The sequence below is a fragment of the Amblyomma maculatum genome, chromosome 1 (genome assembly GCF_055883805.1).
Source record: "Amblyomma maculatum isolate TAMU_Amacu chromosome 1, ASM5588380v1, whole genome shotgun sequence".
Lineage (NCBI taxonomy): Eukaryota > Metazoa > Arthropoda > Arachnida > Ixodida > Ixodidae > Amblyomma > Amblyomma maculatum.
In genome coordinates, this window is record NC_139344.1 from 323,217,673 (window position 1) to 323,238,620 (window position 20,948).

The window sequence follows — 20,948 nt, forward strand, 5'->3', positions numbered from 1 at the left end:
ATTCAGCTGAACCGGATAAGGTCTTAAGCAGAACACATATTGTCTTCCTGATATCCAGCGAGAGAAGAAATTTCAGAAAACCACCTAAAGTTGACACGTTGGTTGCAATAGTTTGTTAATCTTTGATTAAACGATCGAGTCCGGGCCGGATTCAATATATTGCTATGAAATATTCCGATGACGATTTTATTTTATCTAGAGCCACTCGATTGCGATCCACATCGCGATTGCGGATGTAAGGTATCGTATGCATATTCCTTCTGAGTGAGCGCTCAGTCAGCCCAGGTGGTTGTCCCGAATTATGGGAACTATATTCTCAATCACGATCTAACCCGGAACGGATCGACGACGACTGTTATTGTCCGTGTGACACAGGTATCAGAAAATACCCTTAATATTTTACGCTGTTCATTAATCCAACTTTGAATTTTATTTACTCTTCGGTCTTTTCTTATGGTCCATGGTATATCGCGATGCCGCAGTCAAGTGATACGAACGTCAATGCGTATACGGGCCTCATGCTTTCGGATAGGTTACGTCGACGTTTCTGCAATTCAGTCATGCTTATTGCTAAGGTGATATATATCAGGTTAGTGACGTTTTATAGCGTCACATATATGCTACAGAAAAAAAGGGCGACCTTGCTTTTTCGTAACATATATTGCACGCGCGCATGTTTTCAAAGATCGCATGCGACAATAAACACAAGCAGTCTGAATCTGACTTCAGTTTTTGTTCTTACTCTTTATTCATTTGTTTTATTAGGAAGTCACTTAATTGTTGCTTCATACATAAATGATTATTATGCGGTGTGCTTTCTTTTGTAACAGAAGGAAAGGCAAGAAACAAAAGTGGTGATTGTATCACTGATTCTTTTTTTTTACAAAGTCTACAATATAGAAAAATTTGAGAAAAAAGGCGCAGCAACAATAAACAAGTAAAAATATAGAAATGCACCGCTAAAGGTTTTGGAGAAAGGCCGCACATATGACACCGCAATAATTTTAAAGTAGTCTGATACCAATTTTTGGTGGTATTTTTTTTTTCACTTGCTAATGATGCGCTAGATATTTCTGTATAATTCTCCACGTGGTTTCTCGCTTACCACCGCTAAGTAATTTATAATTAATTTTACTTTCTTCACCAGTTTCGGCTTCGCGGTTTCAGCAGCCGAGCGGTTGTTGTACGGTCACAATTGTCTAGGTCACGCGCGGGATTAAAAAAAAAAAAAAAAAAAAAAAAAAAAAAAAAAAAAAAACTTTAACCACAGACTCACTTATTAGCTCCTCATTTTGCGCTTTCAATAGAGCCACTTGTTCTGCGCTCCATGCCAGTTTTCTCTTAGCTCTTCTCAGAGCGCGAGAAATGTTGCAGCATTTATTTGGCTAGTTGCATGCTTTTTCCTTCTTTCTGCGCATCTTGTGTAAGCCTCCGCTGGTATTTGCATTAGGCGCAGCTAGCCCCTTCAGAGTTGACGGTCAAGCGACACTTTTTCTGCAAAATATATTCCCGTGAATGATATGTGCTTCCTGAATCAGCTGGTTGCAGGCCACATTCGGAACAAAGACCCTCCAGTGCACTCTACCTATATAGCTCTATCTTCAGCTTTAGATATTGTTGTATTGTACGCGCTTGTTTTTTTCTTTTCCGAGAATATACATTGTAGTGTCTACAGAACTGCGTTCTGGCTTCCAAAAGTTATCACTTTTTCTATGTACAAAGTTACAAAGTGACAAAGTTCTTTTTTTTTTTTTTTTTTTTTTTTTTTTTTTTTTTAGACTCGATAACGCGCTTAGGCTACAGATCCAGCAGGTGCTTCGGTTAATTTGGTCCAAGTTGCAGGTATGTAAATTGAGTCAAACGGATCCCGAGGCTCAAAGCTGCACGTCTGCTGCTGCGGGCATGAGTTCTCGCTCGGCTCTGCTGCTGCCAGCTCCTTGGAAGCATTGTCAAACATCCTTGACGGTGCGTGCATGGCTGTCGTCTGCACCACTGGCATTACGGCACTGCGTTTTTGTCGTTTAGCGGCCGCTTGGTCACAGAGGTTCCTCAACTTTCTTTTCGATGTCTTCTTAGGCAGAAGATGGTTCGGATAATGGTCGAATAGCGTTGGCACGGTTTCGGGCTTAATTCGTGGTCTATCTCTAGCGAGCTCGTTGACGATGCCGTTTACTGTCACTTTGAACGTTCTCTCGATGTAGCTCTCCTCAAAATATTTTTCGCAGACAACACACGTTGAAGTCAACTTGCGGTCCTGTCTTTTAATCAGCCGCTTCCACTACGCAAGCTGCGCAGGGTCCGATGGTACACCGAACATAGAAACCTAGTCCTGATTCGAGCGGTAGCCACTCCGACAGAGCGACACGAAACATGTCTTTTCCCTGCCCTGATGCTTTATTTTTAGCATCATTAGTCGTTGCAAATTTAATTATCTCATATGAATGCAAGAAACGGAACGACTAAAACAAAAGAACAGCGTAGACGCGTCCAAAGCGCTCGAACCCACTGATGGCTCGGCCAGCGCAGCTGCGGCAAATCAAGGGCGCGCCGGCGGCCGACGGCGTCGACGGCACCTTTACGATGAGCAGCGCCCCTGGCGGCCAAAGTTGGAAGGCATCGCCGGCGCGGACACCTCCTCCCATTGAGAGAGCCCTCCGCACGGCACACTAGCCAGTATATTCTAGGCACTATAGCTCTATAGCTGCTTTACTTCCGGCTTCCGGCCAGGCCCTGACAAAAAACTTATTCGTATTTTTTTTCTTCAAAATATTAGTAACTCATTTTCAATTGAATGTAATTAAAACAATTGTTTTATGAATATATTTAGAGAATATGCAGGTAGGAATTAATCCGCACTTTTAGAGTTCATTAACTCTATGCTATTCTATGCTGGAGGGAGAGCTGGCGCCACGACGCCTCCATGTTTGATCGCGGCCGGTCTCGAGGGAGAGCGCGCTTCTCTTCTCTTACGGTACTTACCAACGGTACTTACGGCCTCACCAATGGGGTCTGTTTCCACCGCCCGCCGCGCCTCGGTGGGGTCGCCACGGCCCCACTGCTGCGCTTCTGCTAACGCCGTTCACGCACAAGGGAAACGCGCGCTCGCTCTTCGCTCCGCCCGCCTCAGTATAAACCATAAGGGGTGAAATGTCAGGACCTGCCGGTTGCAACTAAGACGCCTTCATCAGCGTCTAAGATTTATCGCGTACGAGGAATAAAATATAGTCAACGCCGCTCACGCACGCGCGCGCCTTCGTCAGTGCAGCCGAGCACGGTCGAATGAAGCTTGTACACTTGCTTCAACATTTTTGCCCCAACTTTTGTACAGAAATAAATTTATCAGGCTATGCAGTTTTCCTTCGAAAGCTGTAAGCAGGTGTAGCGCGACCTGACGTGAATGCATGGCAAACTGTTGGCTGGAGATTCTGTCAACCGCTTCTGTTTTTGTTTAGAGCAAAAAAGGCACCGGCGAAAATTCATGGCGCGTCTCAGATTCAGAGTAAGGAACAAAATTTACGCATATAGTTAAAATTGCAGTTGTCTAGTGGAGTGAGCTGTTCTAGCTTCGTTCAAAACAAATCAGTCGGTTGAAAGACGGAATATATATATATGTAATCTCGCGACTGACGCACATACCCCCGCGGACAAAAGAGGTATATTCCACGGGCTGCGAGAAAACTGCCCGCCAGATTTTTCTGACAGAAAAGCAGTTATTTCTGAGATATGCATAACGTACCCTCCTTGATATACTTCCCATCTAGTCCAATCAATTTTGTGTGGCACATTTTTTTATACTGAAAAAAATGCAATCGTTGTGATTCGCGTGGAATATACCACTTTTGTCCGCGACTGTACGTGTATAACAGATGTAGCCGGTTTAATACATTGAAAACAACAACTTTTAATCAAGGACATGGGCATGAACAGTTATGCCTGATTGAAAAGAGCGGCAAACAATAAAAAAATTGTCCTTCAAAGTTATACATTGTACTACATATTCATCAATTCATCAAAACGTGACCTGCGGCTACAAAATTCAGTCTCAATCTTCCTGGCCGGTTTGTATAGGGAGTTGGCCTGTAATTCCTCTCTGTCACTTTCTTGGCATAATTGACAAGAAGGATTCTGATAAATTTTACATATATCAAAGAAGCGGGCTGTTGTTAATTCCTTCAAGACAACTCAGCAACGGCGAATTCTCAATTAATTGCGCTGCTTGAACCAGGATTCGAAATACTTTGAGAGCATTTATGCGTGGTAGACGAACAATTTTTTTTTTTTTTTTTAGAGAACCTTGTCCAATAGGGCAATAAACTCTGTTTCCGATAATGCAGTAATTCTTGTCCTCTAATTCTTGTCCAGTAATTCTTGCCGCCGGCTCAGCTCGCTACCTTCACGGCGTGCCCCGTGCGCTTTCTCTCGCACGAGCACGCGCCTTGACGCGCCCCCGCAGGCGCACCGCGACATGCCACCTGCATTCCGTCTTAATTGGGCAACCTAATGCGTATTTTCATGAAGGATACTTAATTATAGGCGGGAAACTTTTTATTCACGTCTGCACTGTAGAGCAGACGGGGATGAGTAAATATTGATTGTGAATGCGTCCCACGTTAGCAAAAACGTATGAAGTACATCTCGAGGTGATTCCGCTATGTAATTATATTGTCGTATATAATATGTTTAAAAACTGCTTAAGTATCATCAGTACTGTGGAATAAATTGGCCCGCTCGGTGACCATCGTTTTGGCCTGTAGAATGCGATCTTTATACGGATTTGTTTTTTATTATTACGACGTTACCAAAGGAAATCTTGCAGTAGAAGTATAGTCCGAAGGAGGTGCTTCCTCAAAGACAAGAGCGCTAGCAATCCGATAAGCACATGCGTGCTCCGTGCGCTGCACGCGACATCACCGGCTCGCTGGCTCGGAAGGCAGGTGAAATCCAAGCTTGTACTACACAGTGTTTTATTTCGGTTCTTATTAAATGGTTGTACTTCATTTATGATAATATTTGGTTTGCACTCACGAACCCTGTGACGCGAATGCGGTGCTCCGTGCGAGTAGTGTCAGTCGGGCCATAGCTAGGATCACTTTTGTACTGCACTTCCGACATATCTTCGTTAATAATAATAATAATAATAATAATAATAATAATAATAATAATAATAATAATAATAATAATAATAATAATAATAATAATAATAATAATAATAATAATAATAATAATAATAATAATAATAATAATAATTATTATTATTATTATTATTATTGGTTAACTTATTGGCCAATTTGCGAAAATCTGTAAAAGCGTCTCAGCAAGGCATGTTTTCCAACGCCGCCCCCACCCCCGAAAAAAAAAAAGTCCTCGTTCCTAGATATTTTCTTGGTCAATCTAAAAATGAAAAGGCAGCTGTGGACACTTAGGGCATATTCACACATCAGTGTCGATCGCGGACGTCGCATCTGTTGATTTGGTTGCTTTCAGAGCACTCACAAAGCAGGGAGAGAGCACAGACTAGCCACGCGGGGAGAATTTTCCGTCCTCTTTACAGAGACCAATCCTGATTTCACATTCACCAGGGGCATCTCGCAAGGTGCATGGAACAGGCTCGAAGAGACTCTTGGCAGTGATCACCACATAATACAAATTGAAATTACCCATAAGAAGACACCGCTTCGCATTGGCAAAGCTCGCCTTACGAACGAGGATGCTTTCAGGAGAGACACCGCGCCCCCATCCACGGCCGACCTCGAAGCCTGGACCAACTCCTTAGTAGAAAAGGTCGAACGTCACGCGAAACATATCCAACTCACGACAAAAAACATCGGCTGTGGATTCTCATCAACTACATCTTTGGGAAGCCCGGCGAGGACTCCTTAGAAGATGGAGAAAGCAGAAAAAAAACAGAACCCTAAAAAAGCGGATTGCCAAAATCACCAAACAGACCGAAGAGTATGCCGAACACCTCGGAAGACAAAACTGGAACCAGTTTTGCGATCGACTATAAGAAACTCTGAGTATGCGTAATACTTGGAACATTCTGAAATCTCTCATCGGCACCACAGAGTCTAAATCTACATCTCGGAAAAACTTGGCTGGAATATTACATTCCCACGATGGAACGGAGCAAGAAATCCATGAGATCAAGAAGCAATTCACCAACGGCAGTTTGTTCCGTCCACACCACATCATACACCCGACGTACTAAGGGAGCCGAAATGAGGACCTAGATCGGCCTTTTTCGATGACGGAACTACTGGCGCCCCTGGCGAAGCTCGCCCGGAATACCACCCGTGGCAAGGACCGAATAACCAACAAAATTTCACTGAACCTTAACCAAGCAGCAACAAAGTACCTCCTTGAGCAAATCAACAACAGCTGGGGAACGGGGGACATTCCAGAAGCGCGGAAACACGGTGAGGTTATCATGATTCCCAAGCCCAATAAACCACCACCACTTGGGAATCTGCGACCTATATATCCCTCACTTCATGCGCAGGGAAGCTCTACGAGCAAAGATCAAGGGCACATCCCCAATACGCTCTATGGATTCAGACAACACCTATCCGCACAAGGTATCTATACTCTAACTCAAAGAGGATATCATTGACCATCTTGACAAATACAGTAAGAGCATCATTCTTGCAGTGGATATAAAGGGGGCGTTTGACAACGTTTCGCACTCCGCAATTCTTTGCAACCTACAGGACACCAATTGCAGAGAGCGAGCATATAACTATGTTCATATGATTCTTGACGAATCGTACGGCCACCATAAGCCTGGGGAACCTCAAGACGGACAAATTCCTGGTAGCGGACAAAGGCACCCCGCAAGGTTCTGTTATATCGGCCCTCTTGTTGAATATCGCTATGATGAAACTCCCGAAGGCTCTAGATAAAATCAACGGCATACGACATGCTTTATATATGCCGATGATGTAACAACATGGATTCGAGGCGGCCTGCCCAGGAGAGCAGTAAGACGTCCTTCAGGAAGCCATCTGTTCCAACAACTACCTAAAAAGTTGCGGACTCATCTGCGCACCAGAGAAATCTGCACTCCTGGTTCTTAAAGCCAGAACTCGAGGAAGACCACCAAAAGATGACATTCCTGATCCGGAAATCTTGACGGAACCCTTATCCCTCAAGCCGACTCTCTCCGCATTCTTGGCCTGAACATCCCGAAAGATATGGATCAGGATCCGCAACACTCCCGAGACTTAAGGCTACTGTTACTCAAGTGGCGCACCTGGTCCGCCGTGTGGCCAGCAGACGACACGGTATGAAAGAGCAAGATACCGTCCGCATCATCCGGGTTCTCATCATAAGCCGCATAACATACGGATTACCATATTTAGATCTAAAGAAAGCAGAAGCGGAAAAACTCAACGCTCTTATCCGTCAAGCCATCAAAATCGCCATCGGTATGTCCGAACATGCCTCTAGGCAACGCCTCCTCCACCTCGGCCTTCACAATACGTAGGAGGAGCTTGCCGAGGCCCACAAAGTAAACCAAATGGAACGCCTAAAGCTAACGGAAACTGGACGTGTAACCCTCAAGAAACTGGGATACAGGGAAGGCTTAGAACAAAAAAAAAAAAAAAAAAAAAAAAACACCAAGCAGCGCATCCACACGGACGCTAGTGGAATCGGTCTCGGGGCAGTCCTTGTTCAACGGCACGATGAACGAGAGCATGTTATCGCGTACGCAAGTCCTACCCTGAGCAAGCCGGAGCGAAACTACACAGTCACCGAACAGGAATGCCTGGCTGTTGTTTCCGCTGTGCAGCGTTTCCGTTCATATTTGTACGGACGGTCGCTTACTTTCGTAACTGACTATCATTCGCTCTGTTGGCTGCGGTACCTTCAAGACCCATGTGGTCGCCTCGCACGCTGGGCCCTCCGGTTACAGGAATATGACTTTGCCGTGGTGTACAAAATCGGGAGGCGTAGTGCAGACGCAGATTGTCTTTCTAGGATGCCAATGGCCACGACCGGACCTGACAGCGACGATTTCGACAATTATATATCGACCCTCGAGCCAGCGTTCTCCGACGCAAATGTTTTCAAAAAGGAACAGCAAAGTGATATCAGTCTGTAGCCTCTCTTTGCCGCCGCCCAAGCCAGCGCAGCTACAAGCCGTTTTTATGTGCGTGATGGCCTCCTATGGAAAAAGCGTTATTCGCCTGTCGGCCATGATACCTATTCGTAGTTCCCAAGGCGCTTTGCACGGACGTATTGCGTGTCATGCATGGTGATCCAACTTCTGGGCATTTAGGATCGGTTCGAACACTCCACCGTGCCCAAGAAATATTTTACTGGCCCAAAATGCGCTCGACGATTGAACAATACGTTGCCAGTTGCACGCAATGTCAACGCCACAAACGTCCAACTGCAACTCCATCTGGTTTGCTGCGCCCTGTGAAGACCGCGACAGCTCCGTTTGATCAAGTATAGGCATTGACCTCGTAGGTCCGTTTCCGAACTCCGTGGATGGAAATCGCTGGATTGTAATCTGCGTGGACTATCTCACACGTTACTGTGAAACCGCCGCTCCGTTTCGTCTGCTACGGCGCATCAGGTGTCGCTTTTTTTGCTGCACTCAGTCATCTTACGACACGGGCCGCCACGAATTGTTATCACTGATCGGGGCCAACAATTCACTGCTGATGTTGTTGAAGAGCTCATGCGTTTATGCGCCGTAACTTCCCGACACTCGACGCCATACCATCCCCAGACAAATGGCTTGACTGAGCGCGTCAACAGAACGCTTATCAACATGCTAGCCATGTATGTGATTGCAGGGTATAAGAACTGGGATACCATACTACCCTTCATCACGTATGCGTTTAAAACCGCCACGCATGAGACGACTGGGTACAGTCCATTCTTCCTGCTGTATGCCAGGCCGCCACGCTACTCCCTGGATACTATCCCGCCCTTCTCAAGCCGTGAAGATCCCTGCCTGGCTGAGGCCCTCTGTCTCGCCGAAGAAGCTCGGAGAATCGCCCGATTACGGTCTGGTGCTTCACAAGAACGTTCTAAAGCACGATACGATGCCAGTCACCGGCGGGTCGCGTACTCTATAGGCGATTTAGTCTGGCTGTGGCGTCCAATTCGGCGCCGTGGCCTACATCAAAAACTCTTGGCCCACTATGACGGCCCATATGTGGTTGTCAAACGCACCAGTGATTTAACCTCTGCAATAGCTCGCCTGACAGCATCGGGCCGTCGGTCTGCTAATGTGAATAGTGAGGGATTACTTCAGCGTTACTTCAAAAAAAAAAAATTGTTTACGAAATCGCAGGAAATGTCTTTTATTAATTCCGCAGACTGGGCAAATCGACATGATTAACACGACTCAAGCGCACGTCTCTTCAGATAAGTAAAGTCATAATGTTACGGAGCACGATTAAGCGATCACGCTCTTCTCATGCCTTAGCTAATAAAAGTTAGGGAGTAATCGGCACATAATTTAGCCCATGCCGCTGCGGCATGAACCCAGGAAACCATCGTATCTTCTCTGCGGAACGTGTGAGAATATTTTAAACGCTTGAGCATGCAACGCAATATTTGGCAGGCCCGGCGCATGTTGTTTCCTCTAAGCGGACGAGATTCGATCCGGCTCAACAAAAGGAAACAGAATGCAACAAATCTGAGTCCCGCGTACTGCTCGGTCATCTGCACGCCACTGATGGCGGCGAAGGGTCGGCCTGTTCTGGTTGGGTGCGCGCGTTATTCCACGCACTGCCAGTGACGGGCCGAGAAAAAAAAAACGGCCACGATGAGACGGAGCGGACGCGCAGCCAATGAGGGCATGCCTCGGGAGGTGACACCGCCCCCTTAGTCCCGCCCGCGAAACCGACTCCGGCTTGAACCGCGCGGCAGCCAGCCCGGGTTTTCCCGACCAAGAAGAGTCAGCTCGTGCAGGCGCACCGTCTCTCCGGAACCTCGTGGCGTCGGCACGACATGAGCCTGCCGTTCCCGCCTGTGGCAAAGACACTGTCGCTGGTGCTGCTGTTCCTGTTCAGCCTGCCGCATCATGCGCCGGCCAACTGGATGTGAGTCAGGACGTCTCGCTCCCCGGCGGCACTCTTAAAGTTCATTTTACGGAACTGTAGCCCTGACCTGACCAACAGGCGTTCACAATGATGCGCGAGGGTAATATTTGCAATCCGTGCACGCAGTTTAGTTCGACAACGCTGTACATCGCTTCCCTGCCTCTCGGTGTCGTTTGTTCGCCAGAGGTCAATGATATGGCGATCTATTAATAAAGCTGCAGGCATACATAAGTTAGAAATCAAGTTATATAAAATTGTTCTAAGACCAGAGACCACCCTTTACCACGACGCCACAACTCTCCAAACTTTTAAGGCGATAGCCTTTAATGGCTAATGCTCGCAGATCGTGTCCGTCCTTAAAGCTTTCGTTACGTGGGAGGCGGTAGCTGGCAGCTGACATAGCCGAGCACTAACTCGATGTAGGGCTTCCTGATATTACGTTTGGCAGGCGCTGCCAACTCGGGCCTCTCCTTTCATATGGGCGGGTGATATCACAATCAGCCTGCCAAGAACCTTGCATGCACGTTATTCCTAGGCCGCGCAGGCACGTTGATACGGCTCGGTCAAAGCGGGGCTTTATATGTTGGCTGGTAGCTTGCGCTATTGCGTCATCGCGAAGATGGGAGTGCAAACAGAGAAAAAGGTGCCGTAGTGGAGGTCTTCGAACCATTGCGCGATAGAGGCTTTCGCCTCATTGCAGTTTGGTGATCGAAGCTGCCCCCTATAATTTGTACTTGAACAAACCCTTCTTCCCTTTTTAAGTCTGCTGCACTGTGTTGAGACTGTGTACGCAGCGCATTCAGAATCACAATGAAATTTTATTCAACAATTGAATGGCGCTCTCATTTCTCGGTCGGCGCCCTAATTTCACCGCAAGAAAAGGAAGGGAGGTGCCATGGGAGCAAAAGAAGACAGCGAGAAAGAGGTTTGCGGAATAATTTTGACCACGTGCGGATATTTAACGTGTACTGACGTCGCACTACATATGCGTGTCAGTTGTGTTTCACGTCAATAGAAACATCAACCAAATTCGATGGCTCTCACAGACAGAGTAATGTTCAGTGCAAGGCGCTTGGCTGGGGAGCGTAACGCTGGTTAGCTGTTCAGCATGGGGAAAGAGGAATAGTACACTGTGCCTGCATGGTGCTGATTCCTTCGACCGTTCGATAGGTGCAAAACCATTGTAGTAGCCGAGCAGAGAGAGCAGCTGCGACAGCGAAATAAACATGTACTCTGTGGATATGTACGGCAGTGTAAATTGTTTTGTACTGATTGTTATGCGGCGACGCACATCAGCTCGCTAATACCTTTAACGAGTAAAAAAAATGTGCATCGGAACTTGCATTATTTTGTTGTTTCGTCGTTCGCTTATGGGTGATTTCACTGTTTTCATTGTGGTTGGCGTGGCCGCAAAAGCCTGACTGACAGTTTTCTACAGTTCACCTCTCCCGCTTCGCTCCCGTAATGTTCTTTTGCATAGCCAACAACCTCATTCAAGCATACAATGATGTCACCGTTGCCCACACATTCTTCCCTACGTAGCACCTATCATTTTGTTGCGTGGAAAGCGAGATATTTATTTGGCACGGATGCCGGAAATGCATTCTGCGGGTCGAATATAGCTTCTATGCCATGCTAACTCTGCTTATGAATTACGACGCTTTTTTGACCAATTGAAAATGAAATAACGAAATAAATTTCTTACTTCACCTTCACTGTCCTATTCGTGCACCAATACAAAGCGCGCTCAGCTAAATATATTCTCCACGCATCTCAATATAGGCTAATATTTGATGTACGGAGAATTAGAGGTATAGCTTGATATAATGCGGGAGCGAACATTTTGTGACATGGAATCACGTAAGGAGACAACATACGGCAATGTGCAGAGGGTACAACACCGGTACGAGTTGTCCAGCGTTGTTGCGGGATTTCGTTGTTAAAAAACATCATAAGAAACGCCGCACTTCTGCAGCAGTGCAACACATTTCGTTCATTACTTATATGAATTCCTGAATTTTTTTTTAGGTATGTGGTATTTCAGTAAAGACTACCCTGCCAGTATTGTCTTTTCATGTCCTTGTTACTCTTTCACTGTTAACGTGAACCTCACCAACTATCCACCCAAAATGCTCTCTGAGAAGAGCAGAGTTCTTTTTTAAAAGACAGTTTTCCCGTCGCCGAGGCGCATATCCGCTGACAATTAGATAATTATCTCTCGCATATGCCTAGTAGTCGCACGTGTCTCGCACGTGTCTCTGTCGTCTTAGTGTGAGGCGCGCGCTCATTTGTGATCAGGTGAAAGTGGACCGACCCTGCATGCGGCCAGTGTGTACCTATCTCCAGCTAAGCTTGCCCATATCCACCCCGGCCTTTTCTCCCCTGTGTGCGCCCTCTGCAGGACACCCAAAGCAGACTTTGACCATATCCTCTACATTTGCTCCGAGCTCCAGCCACCCTGCAATTGGCAACTAAAAGACATAGAGCGATGGGAGATCGCGGTTTACAGCCGTTGAGTCGCTTATCTCCCGGCCACCCTAGGAGCAGGCAATGATCATGAGGCTCAAGAACCGATAAACGTTTTCACCACCTGGTTGTGGCTCTTGCTGCCCTCGCAGTCGTGATGTGGGGTTGCTTTATTGAAGCACTAAGCTTGGTTGTTGTTGTTGCGACTGTAGGAAGAAGGAAAAGAAAATTCACGGGTCTGCTACTGGCTCTGTTCCTGGTGGTGGTGGTGGTTAAAATGTTTATTGATTCTAGAGCTTTATGATCAATGCCTATACTGATGGGTCGGCTCGATATCACGTATGTGGCCGGGAGCTTGTGGCTCTCGGCGACTCTTAGAGCCCATCCCACCAGATCCTTTTGTGCAGCCGGATCTGAGCTGGATACCGCGATCTCCCATCGCTCTGTCTGTTAGTTTCCAATTGCAGAGCGGCTGGAGCTCAAAACAAATGTAGAGGATATGGTGAAAGTTTGGTTTGGGTGCCCCGCAGAGGGTGCATACAGGGGAGAAAAGGCCGGGGTGGATATGAGCAAGCTGAACTGGAGATAGAAAGGTATGGGACTGGAGCTGGTGCCAGGTCACCTGCTCGAGTTTAAAGAGAGATTGGTGTTGGGGCGAATACTGGAGCCGTTGCTCCCTGTAGTGGAGAGCGATTTCATTATAGGTGACCAGACGTTCACGTGTACTGCTTGGGTCTGTAGTTGGCCCTGCTCAGTTGACATGCGCTCGAGCTGTGTTGAGGGACAGCTTCATTCCCAGGGTTGCCCACATGAACAGGTATAGCAGTTAAATTGATCTGGTCAGGGGTTGAGTAGGCTTGAGAATTTTGAAAGCAGGCGTGTGAATCCTGCCTCGTACAAAATTGCGGATTGCTGTTTTTGAATCACTAAAGATTGAGAAGATTCCCAAGGCAACTGCAACTTCCTCTGCCTCTAACGAGGATGGAGCTTTAATCGAACCAGAAACTATAAGGTGAAGTGTGTTGGATACCACGCTCGAGAAAAAGGCTTGATGAGTAGCATATTCTGCGGCGTCCACTAAGACTGCACTGGTATCTGCGTGATAGTGTTTGCGCAGTGCCGTGGCTCTGGCTTCTCGCAGAGCCAGGTAGTAGACCGGGTGGACGTTTTTGGGGAGTGCTCCAGAGGTGGAGTGCATGGGTCTGAGGGAGTTTATAGGGTCGAGGCCTATAGGGAAGAGAGAATATGCCTCCCCTTTGTGGTGGATGATAGGCATTCAACTTGTGCTGCGCGAGTGGCTTCGATAAGTTCATCTAAGGTATTGTGAACCCCCATAAGGAGCAGACGGGTATTCGACGTGTGCGGAGATTGAGGACCGTTTTATAGGCTAGCCTGATTAGTGAATTTCCTTTTTCATCCTCCACCTTGGAAAGAAACAAGTATGGAAGGGAGTACACCACTGGACTCACATCGAACGCTTGTATAAGGAGGTGGAGATCGTGCTCCCACGTCCCCTGGTGACGGTTCGCAATTCGTCTAATTAGTCTCATGGTCTGGTGGACTGTGTTGGTGAGCTCAGTAATGGCGGCAGTATTTTTTCCGTTGTTCTGAATAATTATACCAGTATACGCACCTTATCAACCTCGGGAACTTGTTGATCATCAATGTTGATTCGAATATTGGGCGGTGGACCCGTGTTTGAGCGGCATCTTGAAGGTGTAAGAGCAACAGCTCTAATTTACTCGGTGAGCTCCAGCCTGCAGGGTTTCCTCCATTTGACCGACATTACCCGTGGATGTCAAAAAGTAATGTAATCCACGTGAATGAAGTGGAGGGGTGGGGGATAACTCTCAGGGCTTTTTCCATATGATTTAACTGATTCATTTATAGGAAGGGAAAGGCGCGGTAACTCTCACTTGTTTTCTGTGGACACCGCAACCGCGCCGTAAGGGAAGAGAGGAAGGTTGGAGTGAAAGTGGAAAGAGAGAAAGAGGAGCCGTAGTGGAGGGTTACGGAGTAATTTCGACCACCTGGGGATCTTTAACGTGCGCTGACATCGCACAGCACACGGACGCTTCTTCGTTTCGCCTCCATCTAAACGCAGCCGCCGATATTTCCTCTGATTTATTTATAGGAAGGGGAAGGCGAGGTAACTGTCTCACTTGATTTCTGTGGACATCGCAACCGCGCCGTAAGGGAAGGGAGGAAGATGAGAGTGAAAGTGTAAAGAGAGAAAGAGGAGCCGTAGTGGAGGGCTACGGAGTAATTTCGACCACCTGGGGATCTTTAACGTGCGCTGACATCGCACAGCACACGACGCCTCTTCGTTTCGCCTCCATCGAAACGCAGCCGCCGAGGTCGGGTTCGAACCCGGGTACTCCGGCACAGTAGAATGAGCGCAATATTGAAAAGAAGTGGAGAGAGGACTGAGCCTGGAGTGTACCTCTGCTACCTAGTTGTAAGGTTGGTGAAGAGAGTGAACCGATTGTTAGCTCTGCCTTTCGGTTGCGAAGGAAGGCCGCTACATAGGATGCGTTCTTCCTCCAAGTGAAAGATTTGAGAGAGCGTCCGTAATGATCGAATGGTGAACGTCGTCAACGCCTTGGCGAGATTCAAGGCCAAGATGGCCCTTGTGCGCTTAGCGTTCCTGGGGTGTAGCATTTCTTCCGAGAGCTTTAACGTCTTGGTTAGGGAGACTGCTGCGAAATCCAGTCAATGAGTGAGGAAATAGGTCTTGTTCTTGCATGTGTCCTTGCAAGCGTACCAGAACCACATGTTCAAAAAGTTTTCCTAAGCATGAGTTTAAAGAGATGGGTCAGAGAGTTTTGAGATCCAAAGGTTTCCCTGGTTTAGGGATGAAGGGGATTCTCGCATGTTTCCATTGTACTGGGAAGACTCCATTTTGCCAGCACTCGTTGAAGACGTCTGTAATGGTATCTATGGAATACTCATCCAGGTTCCTGAGCATCTTGTTAGTGATTTTGTCCGCCCCGGGTGCTGATGTCCTTCTGATTTTGATTGATTGATTGATTGATAAACTTTATTGGGGAAAATTGGGGTTAGGGGTAGTGGGTTAGGAAAGAGCAGTAGTCGGCAGTCCTCTGAGGAGTTCGTTGGCCTCAGCAGCGGCTCTTCGTCTTGTCCTTCTGAGCTTGTGCATGGCTGCCCGTATACCCCATGGCGAGATGTCTTCGTCCAATTTGGGGTTCGGGTAGCCGCAGTAGTCAGGGAGTGGTGTGCGAGTAGTTGTAGTTAGGTATTGTTCTTTTAAGGCTTCGAGAAGGGTGTCATCTTGGGGGATTTTGTGGAGGATTAGGCTAACATTTTTTCGCTAGCTGTTCTTGGTATGATCTGGATCTAGCAGACAGCGGAGAAACGTCCACGTATCTCTCAAGCCGAGATTTACGCTCATGCGGTCGCATAGCTAAACCCCACTGCTGACGTGCCAACTGTACTGCATAGGATTCAGTCTCTTTACCAATGTTGCGATGCGAATCGTGAGTGTTCTATGTCCACGATTCCATGGTGTCCACACGAAAGTATATCGAGCCTCCGTTTCCCCAAAACCTAACTTTCCAGGTGGTCGACCGCCACGGTGGTGCAGTGGTAAAATGCCCGACTACAGTGCCAGAGTACCTGAGTTCGATTGCGACCGCCGGCGGCTGCGTTTCGATGGAGGCGAAACAAAGTGGCGTCCGTGTGCTGTGCAATATAGTTGTTGCGACTGTAGGAAGGAGGAGGGTCAGGAGGTGAAAGGTGGCTGTTCCCGGCCCCACAGGGCTGTTGTTGTGGTGGCTAAGGAAAAGAAAAGGCACGGGCCTGCTACTGGCTCTGTAGCTGAGCCACCTCCGCTGCCTCGTGCGGACAGAAGAGAAAATAAAAGGAAAAAGAAGAGCGAGAGAAAGACGCGCGCCGCAACAACAGCCGTCGTCCACCACCGAAGCAGTGGCGGGTGCAATGACGGTCTACAACAGATAAAATTCGGTGGCTGGCTAGCCCCGAATTTTTAGGACAGGTAGGTCAACGCCGCTTGCGGCGGGGGCTAGCTTGCCATGGAGTTTTTACCTTTTGTAGGCCGTCATTGCACCCGCCACCGCTTCGGTGGTGGACAACGGCTGTTGCGACGCGCGTATTTTTTTCCCTTTTCTTTTTCCTTCTTTTCTATTTTCTCTTCTATCCGAACGAGTCAGCGGAGGTGGTTGTTGTGTTTGCTGCAAGAAGAAAGAAAAGAAAATGCACGGGCCTGCTACTGGCTCTGTAGCTGAGCCACCTCCGATGCCTCGTGCGGACAGAAGAGAAAATAGAGAAGAAAGGAAAACATTAGCTGTGGCTTAGCTCTGGTTAAGCCTGAGTGATTGAGAAAGCAATACCTCCCCGGCTGTGCTTGGCTCTGCTGGTGGTTTGGCATGGCTTCGCCTTTTGTGCAACTAAAGGATTTACTTGGAATTAACATCCAGAACAACGGCCGAAACACAGAGTACCTCAATCGCCTCAAGGGCACTGTCTCTCAGACAGTGCGCCTTATACGCCGAATCGCCAACCGATACTCGGGCATGAAAGAAACAGATCTCCTCCGTCTGGTCCAGGCATTCGTCATTTGTAGAATTACTTACACACTACCCTACCTTAAACTTAGCGCAACAGAAACACAACGTGTCGATTCCCTAATCAGACAGGCGTACAAGTCCGCACTCGGCCTCCCCATAAATACCCCAACGGAGCGCTTCAACGCGCTGGGAGTACACAACACTCTCAGTGAGCTAGTAGAGGCCCACCTCACTTCTCAGTACGAACGGCTAACCCACACACCGTCAGGACGCTTTATTCTTAACACCCTCTCAATTGGTTACCCCGCAGCAAGGCAGGACAAAATATCCCTGCCCAAGAACCTGCGAGCTCAATTGAAGATTCCACCTCTCCCGAAGAATATGCACCCTGAATTTCATTCAGACAGGCGAGTACAGAGAGCCAAAAACCTACACAAGCAATACTACTCCAAACAATACACTGTCTATGTCGATGCAGCCGAACATGCGGACCGCAGTGCCTTCACGATTGTGGCTGTAAATTTCCAAGGTCAACTGCTCACGGCCGGCTCGGTCGTTACAAATGACCCGGAGGAAGCGGAGGAAGCGGCAATCGCCCTTGCGGTTGACCTCAGCCCTACATATTATTAGCGACTCGAAAACCGCAATAAGGAACTACAGCAAAGGCAGAATATCCCCTCTATCACTAAAATTTCTGCTTGCCTCTCAGACGACAAACCGTCCCATTCAGCTGATCTGGACACCAGCACATTTCTGCCTTCCGGGAAATGAGGCTGCCCACAATTTCGCGCGAGGACTCGTCAGCCGGGCAGTGGGACAACCCCTCATGAGGTCGGCGAGAGACCATATGGCTTCATATCAAGAAATTACCCGATACTTTCGACAAACACGTAGCTTATACCCTCCGCGACACAAATCGCTCTCGAAGGCGCAGGAGGTCACCTGGCGAAAATTACAGACACATTCCTTCCCAAATCCTGTCACCTACGCCCATGCATATCCTGCATTATACATCCCATATTGTAAATTATGCCAACAGAGGGCCAACCTAGACAACATATACTGTGGGCCTGTCCACGAGATAGCCCTCCGCGGGATCTGCAGCTCTCCACATACGAGCAGTGGGAGGCCGCTATGCTCAGCTCTGACCCGCAAATCCAACTCCGGGCCATCGAGCGTGCAACCCAGGTCGCCAGAGCCCAAGGACTCCTGGCCACCTAGAGCGGTAGCCCCTGCTGCCTGACTTCTTCCTCGTCAAATAAATGTTTATCCTCCTCCTACTCTGGACACATGGTTTCTACTGTTTGTTTATTCTAATGAACACGCTTTGGTGGTCCGTAAAGTAGTGACTCTTGGTTTGAACACCGGTAACTACATAGTTGTCCGAATGTCTATACATCACCAAGTCTAGACTGCTACCCCATTGGGTGGTACTCTCGCTCTGCACTACTCATAGACGATTCTTCGGCATTCAGAGAGTCCATGAAACTACTCTTGCTCACTGAACTTGTAAAACGCCGCCGGGCTCGCCATTCTGCGGCATAGGCGCGTTGCTTAATCAACCGCTCTTGCCTTTCTTCACCTGTCTCCTCGGCACGGCGCCGGCGTTTGCGCGCAGCACGTCGCTCCAGCGACGCCTTCTACAACTCCTCAGACATGACGACGGAGGACATGACTAAGCGGAGCGCGCCTGCGGCGCCCCGTTTATCCTCTAAAGGGGCTTTATCATCCTCTCCTAGCGAGCGCCCTCAAGCGGCGAGCCGAGGAGGCCGTCACGTTGTAGCACGGCCGGTCTTGAGGGAGAGAGCGCTTCTCTTCTCTTACGGCCTCTCCAATGGGGTCTGTTTCAACCGCCCGCCGCGCCTCGGTGGGGTCGCCACCGCCCCACTGCTGCTCCTCCGCTACAGCCGTTCACGCGCAAGGGAAACGCGCGCTCGCTTTTAGCTTCGCCCGCGTCAGTTGCAACCGGCAGGTCCTGACATTTCGCCCCTTATGGTTTATACAAAGTCCGTCATCAACATCGAACATTTATCGTGTACGAGGAATAAAATAGTCAACAATCCGCTCACGCGCGCGCTCCTTCGTCAGTGCGGCCGTGCACGGTCGAATGAAGCTTCGGGTACACTTCAACATTTTTTACCTATAATTTTTGTACAAAAATAAATTTACCAGGCTATGCAATCTGCCTTTGAATGTTTTAAGCAGGTGTAGCGCAACCTGACGTGAGTGCATGAAGAACTACTGGGTGGAGATTCTGTCAACCGCTACCGTTTTCGTTTAGATCAGAAGAGGCACCGGCAAAAATTCATGGCGCGTCTCAGATTCAGAGTAAATAACAAAAATTTACTCATATAGTAAAAATTTCACTTGTGTAGTGGTTGAAGGACCGAAGATGTATATGCAGTCTCGCGACTACTTTTAATCAATGAAATGGGCATAAACAGTTAAGCAGAATCGAAAAAGGCAGCAAACAATAAAAAAATTTTCCTTCAAAGTTACACATTGCACTATATATTCATCAGTTCATCAAAATGCGACCTGCGTCTAGAAAATTCAGGCTCAAAATCTTCTTGCACGGCTTGTGCACATAAGGAGTTGGCCTTTCGGTCTTCTCTGTCACTTTCCTGGTATAATTAATTGAGAAGAAGAATTCTGAGAATTTTTTTAAATATCAAAGGAACGGACCTAATAACATTGCTGTTGTCAATTCCTTTCTGGCAGCTCAGTGTTGAGTTCTGAAATGCTGACTGAATCAGGATCTTAAGTACCTTCGAGAACATTTGTGTGTAGTATGTGCACGGCAGCTTTTTCGAAAAAAAAAGAAGTTTGTTCAATAGGGCAACAAGCTCTGGTTTCGGATAATGCAGTCTATTAGAACATTGTCCTCGTAGAAGAGCGTACTACATGGGGCTGCTTGTTTCGCTAGTTTCAAGAAGAATAGCGCAAGCGTCACACCCGAAGTTGATTAACTAAACGATATATCCAGCGACGTAAGGTGAACCGGAATATGTGACAGTGGAAAATGGGATGGTAGGAGATGCCATCACTTCCTTCCGTGCCTTGATTTTGCTCTCAGATGAAACGTACGTCTTGACAATGTAGTCATGTAGTCATGTGCCGCTAGCTGTTACGGCCCTCGCATCTGGCATATGTCATTCCCTTCCGCACATTAACCTTACTTTCCCGAAGAGAGCCTCAATGGGTCGCTATATAAGGCTTGAAATGAGCCTTCAGTGGGTGTCCTTCTGTAACGCTTTAGAAGTTTCTTGCATACTTTCGATATAGCAGGTGAACTCATTTGTAAGTCACTTCATCGAGTATCACCTTCATCATTTATTGGCCTTGTTTTTACCACTTCGAGCACAAGTGGTGTCATGAATATCAACCATTTTTTGTTTTCATAATAAGCATAATATCATGTAAAAATTTCATTAAAACAATGTTTATTTGCAAAATTAAAATAATGTTTATAATACCACACATTGCCAAGTATATGAATTGTGATAACACTTAAAACTCAACCCTACAACGTTTACTTTGACTGTTATACTAATACTTTATATCATGCAAGCATTTTGCAATTTACATTACATTTTTATGAAATTATTTTCATCTTCGGTGCTACATGAATGGTTCGCATCTAGCGCTGAAAGACGGTTTTGCTGTTGCAGACGAGTTGCTGTCTTGTTAGCCTTGAAGAAGCTTCGATGTGATCACTGCTCATTCAGTTTTCTTTTTGTTCCCATTCGTGTACAGGCTTGGGAAAAATTCGGATTAAAATGAACAAAAGTAGCTACCGTGCCGCAATGTATGCCATGCTTGTCGAACGTTTGCTGAACGACAATGTTTTTTATATCCGTTCACGTGTGGTACG

At 47.4% G+C, this 20,948-nt stretch overlaps 1 protein-coding gene across 1 annotated transcript in view; it reads left to right on the forward strand.

The window, feature by feature from the left end:
- Positions 1 to 9,969: 9,969 nt before the first annotated feature.
- LOC146207299 (protein Wnt-16-like) overlaps positions 9,970 to 20,948 on the forward strand; it is a 38,887-nt gene continuing 27,908 nt past the window's right edge. Inside the window, exon 1 of the mRNA XM_084576474.1 lies at positions 9,970 to 10,061. Within this exon, the coding sequence (XP_084432600.1) occupies positions 9,970 to 10,061 (92 nt within the window). The remainder of the gene's footprint in view (positions 10,062 to 20,948) is intronic.